At 44.9% G+C, this 12483-nt stretch overlaps 1 protein-coding gene across 1 annotated transcript in view; it reads left to right on the forward strand.

Annotated features, from left to right (window-relative positions):
• Positions 1-12483, forward strand: part of fndc3ba (fibronectin type III domain containing 3Ba) — a 110711-nt gene that overhangs the window by 30840 nt on the left and 67388 nt on the right. Inside the window, exon 3 of the mRNA XM_069661324.1 lies at positions 390-465. Coding sequence (XP_069517425.1) covers positions 390-465 — 76 coding nt within the window. The remainder of the gene's footprint in view (positions 1-389; positions 466-12483) is intronic.

Here is a 12483-nt window from a genome sequence, read left to right on the forward strand (position 1 = left end):
AGTGTAACATATTTTGTTTTTGTCTGTTTGTTCAATTGTGATGTTATTAATCAGTGTGTGTCTGATTAGTATGTACTGGTTTTAGTGGGTTTTCTGCCAGTCACTGTGGGTAAAAGAGAGAGTCAGGGTGTGTAAGCGGGCTGCATTGTCCCTCCATTAGCTTATCTAACCCTTCCTTCACATGTGTGTTAACTCTGATGGTTATTGTGTGTTATGTCACATCTGCAACCTTATTGGCTGTCCAGAGAGGAGACAGTCTGTCCTGTTTTCTGATTACAGATGGATGTACGTTCATGGCATTGTGTGTGACAGCTGTTCTTATTTCCTCAATTAATTTGATCTTTGCTTTATAACTCTGTGTGTGCGTGTGTGTGCGTTTGTTTGTACAGGTGATCCTGGTGCAGGTGAACCCGGGGGAGACGTTCACCATCCGGGCAGAGGACGGCTCACTGCAATGCATCCAGGGTCAGTCCCATTATGTTTTATCATGTTAACATGCGCTCTGTGGGCTGTTCTGATGTGTCTTTAAGAAACAGTGTTTCCCATCACTTGCTGCACACGCTCACATCATGTTTGTGATTTAAAAAAGGCAATTTGATGAGATTAAAAAACTTGAATGACATATTTATTTAAACATTTATCAAAAAACAGAACATAACATACAGAGAATAGTTTCTCTGAACTGTGCGGCGATACAGGTTAAAGCACGGATTTTGACACAGAACAATGATGCATTCAGGTTCTATTTAAGAAATAGGAAAGAACGGTTCTATTTGTATGCAAAGCATGAAACTTTGTAATGAGTCTTTATAATAACCCACGTCATCAATAATATGTCCTATTTTCTTCAACAACATAGCACACTGGCGTCAGTTTAGCTCAGCGGTTAAATCGGCAGCCCGCGTACAGAGGCCTCAGGTTCCACTCCCACCCTCGGCCCTTTGCCGCGTGTCATCCCCCATCCTCTCTTCCCCGGTTTCCAACAATATCCACTGTCTGCTCTGTCAATAAAAGCATCAAAAAGCCAAAAAAAAGATGCTGTAACTTTCCCAACAGCGTCTGAATGCGTCGTAAAACAATGGATTCCTCTTAAAGTTGTCAGCAAACATGTAAGAAGGGTTTGGTTGGCATTAAAACATGCATGTGAAACCCTAGAATGGCCTTTAAGTGTAGTCGCTCAGGAGAGCGGTCAATAATGCAACAGTTAAGGAACTAAAGTAACTAAATACTTGCATGTTACTTTTAGATTTAAACAGTTAAAAGCAAAGTCAGTGCCAGATTACCGCAGCCCGTGCAGCCATAGTCTCACTCTCTGAGAATCTGATATCAGAACATGAAAAGCCTGTGAATGTAAGCCACTTAGACGCTCTTTAAGTCGGAAGGAGGTGGCAGCGGGACGGGGAATTCCCCAGCTCTTGTGGAATCGCGTCTCACTTTGATGATGTCAGCAGAGCAAGTTGAAAGGGCGTCTTTGTTTCCTTCGCTCCCTCTCTGTCTGTCTCTCGCGTCTTCTCCCACACTTTTGCCGTCTGTGTGAAGGTTTTGGCTCAGACACTGATCCCCCCCTTTGGAAAAAAAACCCCACCACCACCACCACCACCGCCGCCGCCCCATACTCTATGTTGTAACTAATTACAGCCCGCCTCCTTTTCTCTGCCCGCCGTGTAATTCAATTTTTCCCTGAAATCAGAGGGATCGACCCGGGCTGGCCTCGCAGGCATCTGATAATGCCAGATAGAAACAGTGCATGATGGGATTGATGGATGCAAAGATGTGCAGATATTGTACAATAAATTCACAGATATGGATCAGTGACTGACGGAAAGGCGGATGAAAGAATGGTTTTCTGCACGCAGACATGGATCAGCATAAAACAGTCCTGACCTAGCTGGAGTCTGCTGGTTGTTTATTTGTGTGGGTGCGCTCGCATGCAAAATTTAGCATCCAAAGCACAGTGTGCGTCTGTGTGTGTGTGCTTTTTCTGTACCTTTCACTACAGTCGACGACAGTTAATTGGGCGGGTGGCCGGGTGCTCGGGGTCATGTTTGAATGCACATATTATTAATGTGGAGGGCCACACACACACAAACCTGCTCTCTCTCTCTCTGTGTCTCTCTGTGGAGGAGGTCACCGGGTTTAATGAGAGGTGGAGTGTGGCAGTGTGTTATGAAGGCGAACTGAGTCGCTCCTTGGACAGAGACTCGGTGTGATTACTCAGACCTCAGAGCTGCGTGTTTTTTGCGTGTGCTCGTGTGCCTGCATGTGTGTTTGCACTTAGGCGTGTGTGTGTGTGTGTGACAGAGAGCGAGATTACAGAGACCTCAGGGCACAGCCGGGACCCAGCTTTTATATAAAGTAACCTCTGTTTAGCTGCTGCACTGCGGTGCGTGCATGCAAACATGCACACACACACACACATACTCTGCCAAGGCACAACCAGCCTGCAGTCGTCGACAGCAGCCAGAAGAGATTCTTTCATATGAACCTTCAGCTTTCAACTCCCTCTGTTACTCCTCTCTCCTCCTCACTCGTCTCTACCTTCAGAGCTTAAGTGGAGCAGTAAGGAGATGCTTGTATTTGTTGGATGGATGTTAAGTGCTGCTCGTTAGCCACACCACCGCTAAACTCTACTGGCTGAATTGTGCTCTTTTATTTGGACTGAAAGTTTACATAGAATTTAATTACACTCAACAAATTCCATAACCTCAGGGCACAGAAAGTCCTTTTTTAAAGCTGCACTCTGCATGTTAAAACAATTAGTGTTTGCGCTGAAATATGGGAAAGTTTGCAGTAGTTCTGTCTCCGCTGCTTTACCTGCCCTCTTCCTTAAAATGTGTTTAACTTCTCCGACTTTTTAGGCGTGTTTTTGTGCCACTTTTGCGTCTGGATTTAAATCTCTTCCTGTATCCGTGTGATAATTAGCATGCACTGTGTGTGTGAGCGTCTGCGTGTCTCCATCTCCTGTTTAAACAGACTGACCTCTCGCTGCTCCGGGGGTCAGCTCCAGCTCAGCCACCCACTCCCACCCCCGCTCCCCGTCCATCTCTCGCCCTGTTGCTCTCATGTATACACTCCTCTCCTCCCCCCTCCCTTTCTCTCCCCCTCCCCCCACTAAGACCATTCCCCTGAGCTTTCCCACACTCACATCAAAGGACAAGACTCTGGAGGGTGTGTTAGAGCACCCTGCTATGGAATGCGAGTGTGTTAATATGTGTGTGCGCGCATGTGTGTCTATGTGTGTTTTACAAGGCTGTGTTGGTTTACTGTGTTGTTTGCTCTTTGTTGGACTTTTATGAGGGATGATGAGGCCAGGGGGGTGAAGAGCAGGAAGCAGTGACCTGCCAGGGAGGATGTGACATCACAGGGCCTGAGTGGCAGGCTGACATGGATGAGATTAAGAATTGTGAACAGTTGATTAGTTTGCTTTTTTCAGGTTATCGTCCTAATCGAGATGTTATATGTTGCGTCTACTACAGTGGAGTGTTTCTAAGTGGAGCCAGTGGAGTATACTCCCGTCGGTCTTTTTTCTGCTGGGTCACTGTCTGACGTCACAAACGTGCCCGAAGCTGAGTAATAGATGCAATAAAGACAAAAACATCTTCACTGTTTACTCACTCTTTCAGTCTGTTTATCAAACTCAGAGCAGACAAATTTGGAATGATGCGCTGCTCAGACGGAGACGGGCGGAATTTGTAGCTGAGATGACAAGGAGTCGCAGAAGTTACTGATGGAGCATAGATTAGTGTGTCGACACGGGATTTGTGTTCCCATCAATGCTGATCGGAGCCGAGGCGATAATTACCCGGGTCTACTGCAGTCATTTGACCCGGGTCTGAATGCCGATTGTAGCCTTTCCCATTAAGCAAAAAAGCCGAGTGTTAGCGGGTGTTAGTGGGATTTTCGACCAGTGGGAAAGGGGCTTTTTGCATTGTAGTACTTAAATACTGCGCTGGAACAAGCACAATGCAATACATCCACAAGCATCCCAACTGGCGGACACAGCGCAAGTTTCTCAACCAAGTCTGCCCTCCATGCTAGCAGGGAGAAAGTGCGATGCACGGCGGTCTGAGTGGATAACAAGGCATGCACAATCACGTGCCACTATATTGATGAGGCCTGGGACGTTAAATCAGCCGTCCTCCTAACACAGAGTATGTCAGCCAGACACACAGTTGACAACCTCGCGGCTACACTAATTGTTGCGGTGCAGACCTGGGGACTCGCTGGGAAAGTGTCCCAGACTTTTATTTAATCCAAAAAGTACACTTAATCTTGTTGGTTAACCGGTCATTAACCGTTAAGAGTGTTGGTTAACCGGTCCAAAAATAATTCTAAATGCACATCCCTAGTTCCAGGTTAAATTACATATTCCTGCCATTGGTGTCAACCAATGTTCTAGCCTTAGATCTGGAGCTAGTCATGGCTTTACTACAGAATGGCTACCAGTTGCTAGCAATTGTTAGCATTAGCATTAAAAGTTTGAGTGACCGTTCTGTCTTCCTTTTTCATCATTGCGTACATGATGTGTAATTACCAAACCAAGTGAATAATCAGTTAATCCAATCAAAACAAAAGCAAACTAAATATATCCCACAATGCATTGCTCATGATTAATGAACCTTATTTGAACAGAAACATGTTCCTTATTAAACTTGACTTAATACATTAACAATGCTTAAACTCCTGCACTAACAAGCCTCTGTCTGTGAATGCAAAATGAATGCATGATAAAGCCCTTTTCATTGCTGCATTGCTGCAGTGGCATTATGGGAAATGTAGTCCTATGCCGTGTTACAGTCTGGTTCACCCAGGGCTTTTTTCCTTGCTGCCTGTGTGACCTCACAGATGTGCTCTCTGCACCAGCTGTGTGCACATGTTTCTTTGCGTGTCGGTCATTTGGCGTGTGAATCATGTCAGGGTCTGTTTTGTGTTTTACAAACAGATGTGTGTTGTTTTGCTTTCTCTCTCCCTCTTTGTGTCTCCCTCATTGTTACTCTCTCTCTCTCTCTCTCTCTCTCTCTCTCTCTCTCTCTCTCTCTGTGGGTGAGTCCTAATTCTGCTGTTTTATATCTCCGCTGAGCTCCTGAAATCGATCAGGTCTGCTGTCATTAAGGACGATCCACTTACCTTATTTGTGCTTGGAGTAGCTTAGATGGAGGACTCTGGAGAGGACGTTAGGTGGAAGTCCTTTATCACACTGATGCTCCTCACTGAAAAGGTGTTAGTAATTGGATGCTGCATTGAAACACATCTCCACAACACTGCAGCTGCTGTTATGTCAGATTAAAGTGCACCTATTCGCCAGATAGCTGAATATATGTATGGGTATTGACAGTTTATTCTTTCTGTCTTTATAGAACGTGCTATGAGCACAGTATCCCTGCTGCTGCCATATGTGTATAATGGCATCAGTTTCACTCTGTGACAGTGCAGCATCAATCACTGCGTATCAGCTCGAGTCGTTATGTGAGCTATTATTATTTTCTGTACGATTACAAGGCCACTAAATTGTTACTACACACCATGAGACGGTGTCATAATCAATATGTGGCATAATGTCTTTGAATGTGAAAGCAAATTGATTAATGCAAAAACTAATCATGCACATTTGGTATCTCATCAGCTGAGCCCGACTGATATATTGGTCCCGAAATTATTGGGCCGATATCGGGCAGATATGTTGATTCCTATATGTGCCTGATATGGACACTTTATTACAGAGCTAATAAATCAGAAACAGGGCTTACTGGGCGCTGGTTCAGCTCAGTTGGTAGAGCAGGCGCCCCATGCACAGAGGATACAGTCCTCGTCGTGCTGATTGCAGGGTTCGACTCCCGGGCTGCTGTCATTTGGTGCATGTCATCCCTCACTCTCTACTCCACATATGTCCTGTCTATCTTCAGCTATCTTATCTAATAATGTGCTGATTCACGTTTTTCAGACCCGGGAAGACCCACTTATAAATGCTGCGTCACTGTCTGACGTCATACACGCGCCCTAAAGAGGGTTAGTAAACAGTGAAGATGTTACGGTGGTTAGGTCTTTATTGTATCTATTACTCATTCAGTCTGTTTATCAAACTCGCCGCCGACAAATTTTGAACGATGTTCGAGCGCTGCTCGGACGGAGACAGGCGGAATTTGCTGCTGAGTTGACAAGGAGTTGCAGAAGTTACTGACGAAAGATTGTCATTTAAGATACTTTCAGTGTATGCAGCACATGTAGCAAAGCTGAGCAGATGGTGTTCTATTAGAATGCAAAATATTCGTTGATTATATTTGTCTGATAAAGCAGCCTTCCGGTTATCTTTATGTGGTCATATTAGTGAAAATCACTTCTTAATCTTTGTAACAAAAGGACCAGGATCTACTGATCAGTATGACGTCCAGTGTTTCCCACAGGTCTTAAGTATACTTGTGGTGGTCTACTACCTGGTCCGTGCTTGAAAAATATCCACCGTTTGCAGAGCATGTGACTTTCAGTGGGTGAAACCTCCCTGTGATATCAGAGCAAACTTTAGGGGAGGGGCTACAGCGAGGGGAGATTGCACAGTGCCACTAGTTAATCGATTGCGGATGGCGGTGTTCACCCGGATGGATAAAAAAAAATGCTAAAATGTGTTGCCAAATATACTTTGGCGGCCGGCCTGCCCTAGTAAAGTCTCGGTGTGGGAAACCCTGACATCACTTCATACAATTCATGTTTGAAGCCTTGTATCGCTTCCTCGTTTGTTAAGTGGGAGGAACTAAGGGAGCAAAGAAAATGTCAAGGACATAAAGGGAATTAAGATGTACCCTGTGTTTTTCTACCCTCTGTCCGTTTCTCTCAGCCTCCATCATCCTCCTCCCTCTCTGTCCCCCTCTTAGCTTGCCTCACTTTCCCTCCGCCTCGGTGTTCGTCTCAGTTGGCCGGACGAAGCCGATGTTCCTCTCGCTGCTTTCACTGCATCACTACACAAGCACGCTGAGGTTCCCTTTCCTCCAGCCTTCTGCTGGAATGTGTCCTTCTTTACACTCTGAGCCCTTGTATGTAAATGGTGAAAGGTAGTTGAAGAGAAATATGGCTGAAGGCCTCACGGTCTGTGTTTATGCCGAGCCAGGTGGCTCTAAACAAGCTGGGGGCGAAGATACAAACACACTTTTGCGTCGGGCTAAATGGAGATGAATGTTTCAGACACTTCTTTTGCTGCAAACAATCAGAGGTGGTCGTCTCGGAGAACTTTCAAACCTGCTTCCAAGAACCGCCTGTATGGGACATTCACTTATTCTGTAATATTAAAGGCAATTGTGCAACAAAAAGTATGTGCAAATATACCTGTGTAAAGGTGTGTAAATAGGTGTAACCATAAAAATTGCTGATTGCTGTTATAGTTACACCGCTTGCTTTTAGCCCTGGGGCAGAATGAGTCCTGTAGCAAATGAAATGGGTATGGAATATTTATGTGGTGCTATTAAAAGCCAGTGTTATTCAAGTTTACTGTAACATCAAAATATAAATTATATTTGTACTGGTTTATTCTGATTCTGTCCTATGAAACTAATTTAATTCCATCAATCATTTTAAAAAAATTTTGCGAGGAAATACTTCCTTTAAAGAGGCAGAAACCTCGAGTAGAACCAGACTCATTGGTGAAAGCCAACTGCCGTGACGAAGGTGGGGTAGAGAGATAGACAGAGAGAAAGTCATTACCTTAATGACAATGCATTTTTAATATTCCAGTGGCTTTTATTTTGAAAAATAGAAAATGGACGAGTTGTCTTGGCCCATAAAGAAACCCTCACCTGTAACCAAATAAACACAATTTTGATACTGTTCTTTTCCACTGGACAAAATCATACTGATGCGTCTCTGCTTACCCAATATCTGCTGCAACAAGACAACCAACTCATCAGTACAGTCTTGTTGTTTCCTGGCAAACCATGTCAAAGGTTTCGCTACGGCAAGCGTTAAGGCCCAGACAGTAGACAGTCTCCTGCTCAAAGATTTAACATCACTTAAGAGTGTTTCTCTTCTTCTTTTTGGTTACAAATCAAGTTGATGACTGCTGAGTTTGTACATGTGCATTGCTAGAAAAAAGACACATAAAATAGAGAAGTGTGCATGTGTGAGTGTATTGTGTGTTTTGCTGCATGCATGCTTCTGAATGCACGTAGCCAGACTTTTTTTGCAGAGCATTTTCCTTCCAGTTTTTCTGCCCTCAGGTAAACCGTAAAACCAACTCTGAAGGTATGTTTAGTGCGAACGTTGTGTGTCTTAATTTTGTGTTACGTCCCACTGGATTTGTGGAAACTGGTCACCATGGGAACGGACTCTCTCTCCAGGTGGTGTGTACTGGAATGCGTTCCCTCTGGGCACAGCTTATGTGCGCGCACATGTGTGTTTGTGAGCAGCATACCTGTGTTTTTTCTTTTCCCATTATGTTTCAATGTAGGAAACAAAAGGACAGAGAGGCTTGGGCGGTTAAGAGTTTAACTTTAGTGTGTGCGTGTGTGTGTGTGTGTGTGTGTGAGGCGCAGAGAGAGCCTTGATTGTTGTTGTATGCCCTGCCCAGCGCTCACGTATAAACTCGATGCCCTCGCTCAGTAGGGCATGAGGAGGCAGAGGAAGAAAAGGACGGAGGAAGGAATGAAGTGGAAATAAAACGACAGAATAAAAGAAGGTAAATAAAAGGAGGAGAGACAGAAAAAGAGAGAAAAAGGAGGGATAGGGTGAGAGAATCAGACGCTGCATGTCTGGTCTCGTCTGCTGCCATGCATTCCGGGCGAGGCCACTTCCTCTCCGTGATGACCCCAGCCACCCCTGCGCTGCTGACTTGGTCTGCTCTGCCAGCTCCAAGGGAAAGCTGTGTTTGCTGTTTGGGCCGGCCCACTAAGGCGCAACACCGGGGTGGGGGTGGGGGTGGGGGGGTGCAAAAGCCCGTAGAATACCGTGTCTGTCTTCGTATGTGAGACTGTGTGTGAACAGCAGCTGTGAAGAGGAGAGGGCTCACAGAATTTTCCAGAGAGAGAGAAAGCGAGCTTTTCCAGGGATGAAATTCTTGGCTCCCTTGAAGCTCAGGGTACAGCTGGAGCACTTCTCCCTTCCTCCCTTCCTCCGCCCTCGTTCCCTCCTCTTCTCCCAACCTCCTTCACTTCCTCCCATATTTTGTTGTATCAGTCTTTAAACGCCAAAAGAAGTTTTTTTTTTTTATTCGTAGCGATTAATCGATCAAAGAACTTGCTCTCCAAATATTTTGATAATCGATTAATCGTTTTCATGATATTTTTGGGGACAAAATGTAAATTATTTGCTGCTTCCAGCTTCTTAAATGTAAAAATGTGTTATGTTTTGTCCTTTTGTGCAGCTTAAATACATAACATTTGCTCTAGAAAATTGGATGAGCATTTATCACAACTTTCTGACATTGTATATACTTAATGATTAATCGATTAATCAACGAATCAAATAATCGTAAAAAATAATTGTCTGATTCCTTTCGTGCTATGTAAAGACACAACTTTTGCTCTGGGAAATTTGGAGGAACATTTGTCACAACTTTCTGCCATTTAATATTCTTAATGATTAATCGATTAATCAACGAATCAAATTATCAAATAATCGTGAAAAATAATTCTCTGATTCATGGTTTACAAGGAATAATCATTTGTTGCAACCCTGCATTTTTTTTTTAAGAAGTAAAACTTCCAAAGGAGTTTGGATGAATCCTTAAAGATCACATGGGGCTGTTGTAGCTGCAAGTGCTCATGGGATACTTTAAAGGAAAAATGGGACTTTAAAGGGAAGAGACGAAGTGATCCTGAGGTTCCTGAGGCCTCCTGCACAGCTGCACAGACTACACATGTGATTGTTTACATCATGTGTGTTTGGATTTCGCAGGGAAGCCCCTCTGTTTTTTCTCCAGCTCCGATCTGATTGGTTGGGGTGGGGGTGGGAGTGTGTGTCGGTCGATGGGAGGGCCCAAACGTGGAGGTCGAGGAATGATCGGAGGGACTGGTGGAGGAAAAGCTTTGATATTGTCTTAAAGAGAAGTTAGCTGGACCCAGATACTTTTCCCTGCTTCCTCCCCCACCTCTGCCATATCTGCACTTCCTTGCTTGTCTGATCACCCTACAGCCATGAGATATGCACACACACACACACTCATGTAAACACACACACAAAGTGGAATTCAGAGTTGGGGAGTGGGGGGAAAGTCCCTGTTCATGTAGGAGTCTTTCCTTCTTTCTTTCTTGACATTCACACGACTTCTTCTTCTTCTTCTTCTTCTTGTCTGTTTTCTTCTCGTCTCATCCTCCCTACACACACACACACACACACACACACACACACACACACACACACACTTTCTCTGCTCTGCTCTCTTTGTGGTGGACACAAACTCGGTGCTGTTCAGACTGTGACTCATATGCGAGGAATGCCCCACATTAACATGTGGAGAGATAGGAGGAGGAGGAGGAGGAGGAGGACTTGATGGGAGTACAGCTGCGGACAAACGTAGCAGCTTGTGCACAGAGGAGGAAAAACTGAGTGTAGATGAGTAAAAGCGTGGCCGCTCTGTTAGTGGGTCAAGGTTTGCGAATTAGTTTCATCTTGAGAATTTTGGGGGAGTGAGAGAGAGAGAGAGAAAAAGACGGGATGATCGTTAAACTCTGGGTCTGTTTACACACCAACAGCTGTTGCCCTTCTTTGCTCCCTCCCTCTCTCTCTCTCTCTCTCTCTCTCCCTCTCCCTGCAGACATGTAGAGTTGATTAGCAAATGGATACAATGAGTCATCAGTGTCTGCCGCGCGTGTGTTTGCGTGTGCACGCTCGCACATGCATGTCAGGAGTCTTGCATGGACGACAAGGCCGATAAGCAGAGTATGTCGCTGCGCGCAGTGTGTGCGTTGCGTGGTTACCGATCTCAAAACAATTATATCTGCAAGTCCAAGAATAGCCTCATGGGATAACACTGGAAGAGTTGGGTTTAGTGTGTGTGCGGGTTTGTGCGTGCGTCCTAATTTGCGCTAAGGTGACCGTGATTTCTGTCAGTGTAAGCTAGTCAAATGTCAGTGTGTGGTTGTCCAGGTCAGCGTGACATCTGAAGAGTTTATGCACATTTGCCAAGGTGTTAATCCGGGCATTTGTCTGCGGTTTGGAAACTGGTTTGTCGTACATCTGCGACCGTAGGTGTGTACGTGTGTGTGTGCATGTTAAGATCTAAAAGAACAAAGCGCGGCTGGGCTCGGTGTCCCTCCAGACGTTACGTTGCTCTCCTCTGGAGCAGACCCAGCAGCAGAAGTAGGTCGACAGCTCTCCCTCCTCTGGGTGGATGAGGTGTGGGCAGGGTGGAGGTCCATGGGCTGGCACCCAGGCTACATTAAACAGATCTGGGCTTGTATGCTGAAGCTGCGTTTACACAGTGATCAGGACGGGATAAGATGTTGAGGTTCACAGCGTATTCCTAGAAACACTTTAACCCTTTGGTACCACCAAATTAGATCTGCAGAATCTTTAGAAAATATTCGATCACTTCGGAGCCAAATTTGACTCTCCATCTGTAATGAAATCATTACATAAGTTAAAAAACAGAAGAGGAATGATTTATAATAACGCTCATAAGTGAATCACTGCTCTGGAGCGAGTGTGTAACATTAAAAGCCGCCCTGCTGTCTTTGTCTCTTCTCCTTTGTCAAACCAAACATAAGTGAAGTCGCTGGGGCTAACCTGAACAAATAAAGGTTACATAACAAAACATAAACGTTATAAATAAAGTTTTTAGGATCACCTGGAGGCCGGCGCTCATCTGGAGAGGCTGGCAGCTCCGTGTTACAGGAAACCTTTTTGAGTCGGAGTATAAATCAAGCACCGCGCAAGTACTTAAAAACACATTCAGATTTATGGTGTGTTTATTTCGAAATGATGTGCCCACCAACATTTGAAATGATTGACTGCACAAAAATATCATAAAGTAGCTGGAAACATCACTCTTGAGCTGACATAATGTCACTTTTATCGACTGTTTGTCAGGACAGGTTGAATAATAGATCTGAAGTATGTTTATTTTAGTAGATGGATATGGCATTAACTTTAAAATTCCCTGAATTGAATAAGAAGCACATCTTAAAAACCAAAGAATCTGAGCTGAATATTTTTTTTAGTTTTATCTGTGAGCTGTGTCCCAATCCAGGGGCTGCATCCTTCGAAGGGCGTTTTCGAAGGCCGGTTGCGTCACAGCGGCGCGTCGAAGGCGGTCCCATTTCAAAGGCTGCTTCAAATGCGTCCTCCGTTTCCCGGGCCACCAAGGATCCATCGGGCGCATCCTTCCCAACGTATCCTGAGATTCATTGCGTGCAAACGAGATGGTGGACTCTTTTAAACGTAAAAGTTTTTGGTTTCAACTCAGTCGAACAGCTAGCGTTTCACATGTTTACAAAACTAAATTGGCGGCCATATACAGAGGCTGTAGTCCTCGATTCAACTCCTGCCCTCTGCCCTTTGCCG

This window comes from Semicossyphus pulcher, unplaced genomic scaffold, assembly GCF_022749685.1.
Source record: "Semicossyphus pulcher isolate SPU_LCO1_2020_fin unplaced genomic scaffold, fSemPul1.0.p SCAF_14, whole genome shotgun sequence".
NCBI classification, from domain to species: domain Eukaryota; kingdom Metazoa; phylum Chordata; class Actinopteri; order Labriformes; family Labridae; genus Semicossyphus; species Semicossyphus pulcher.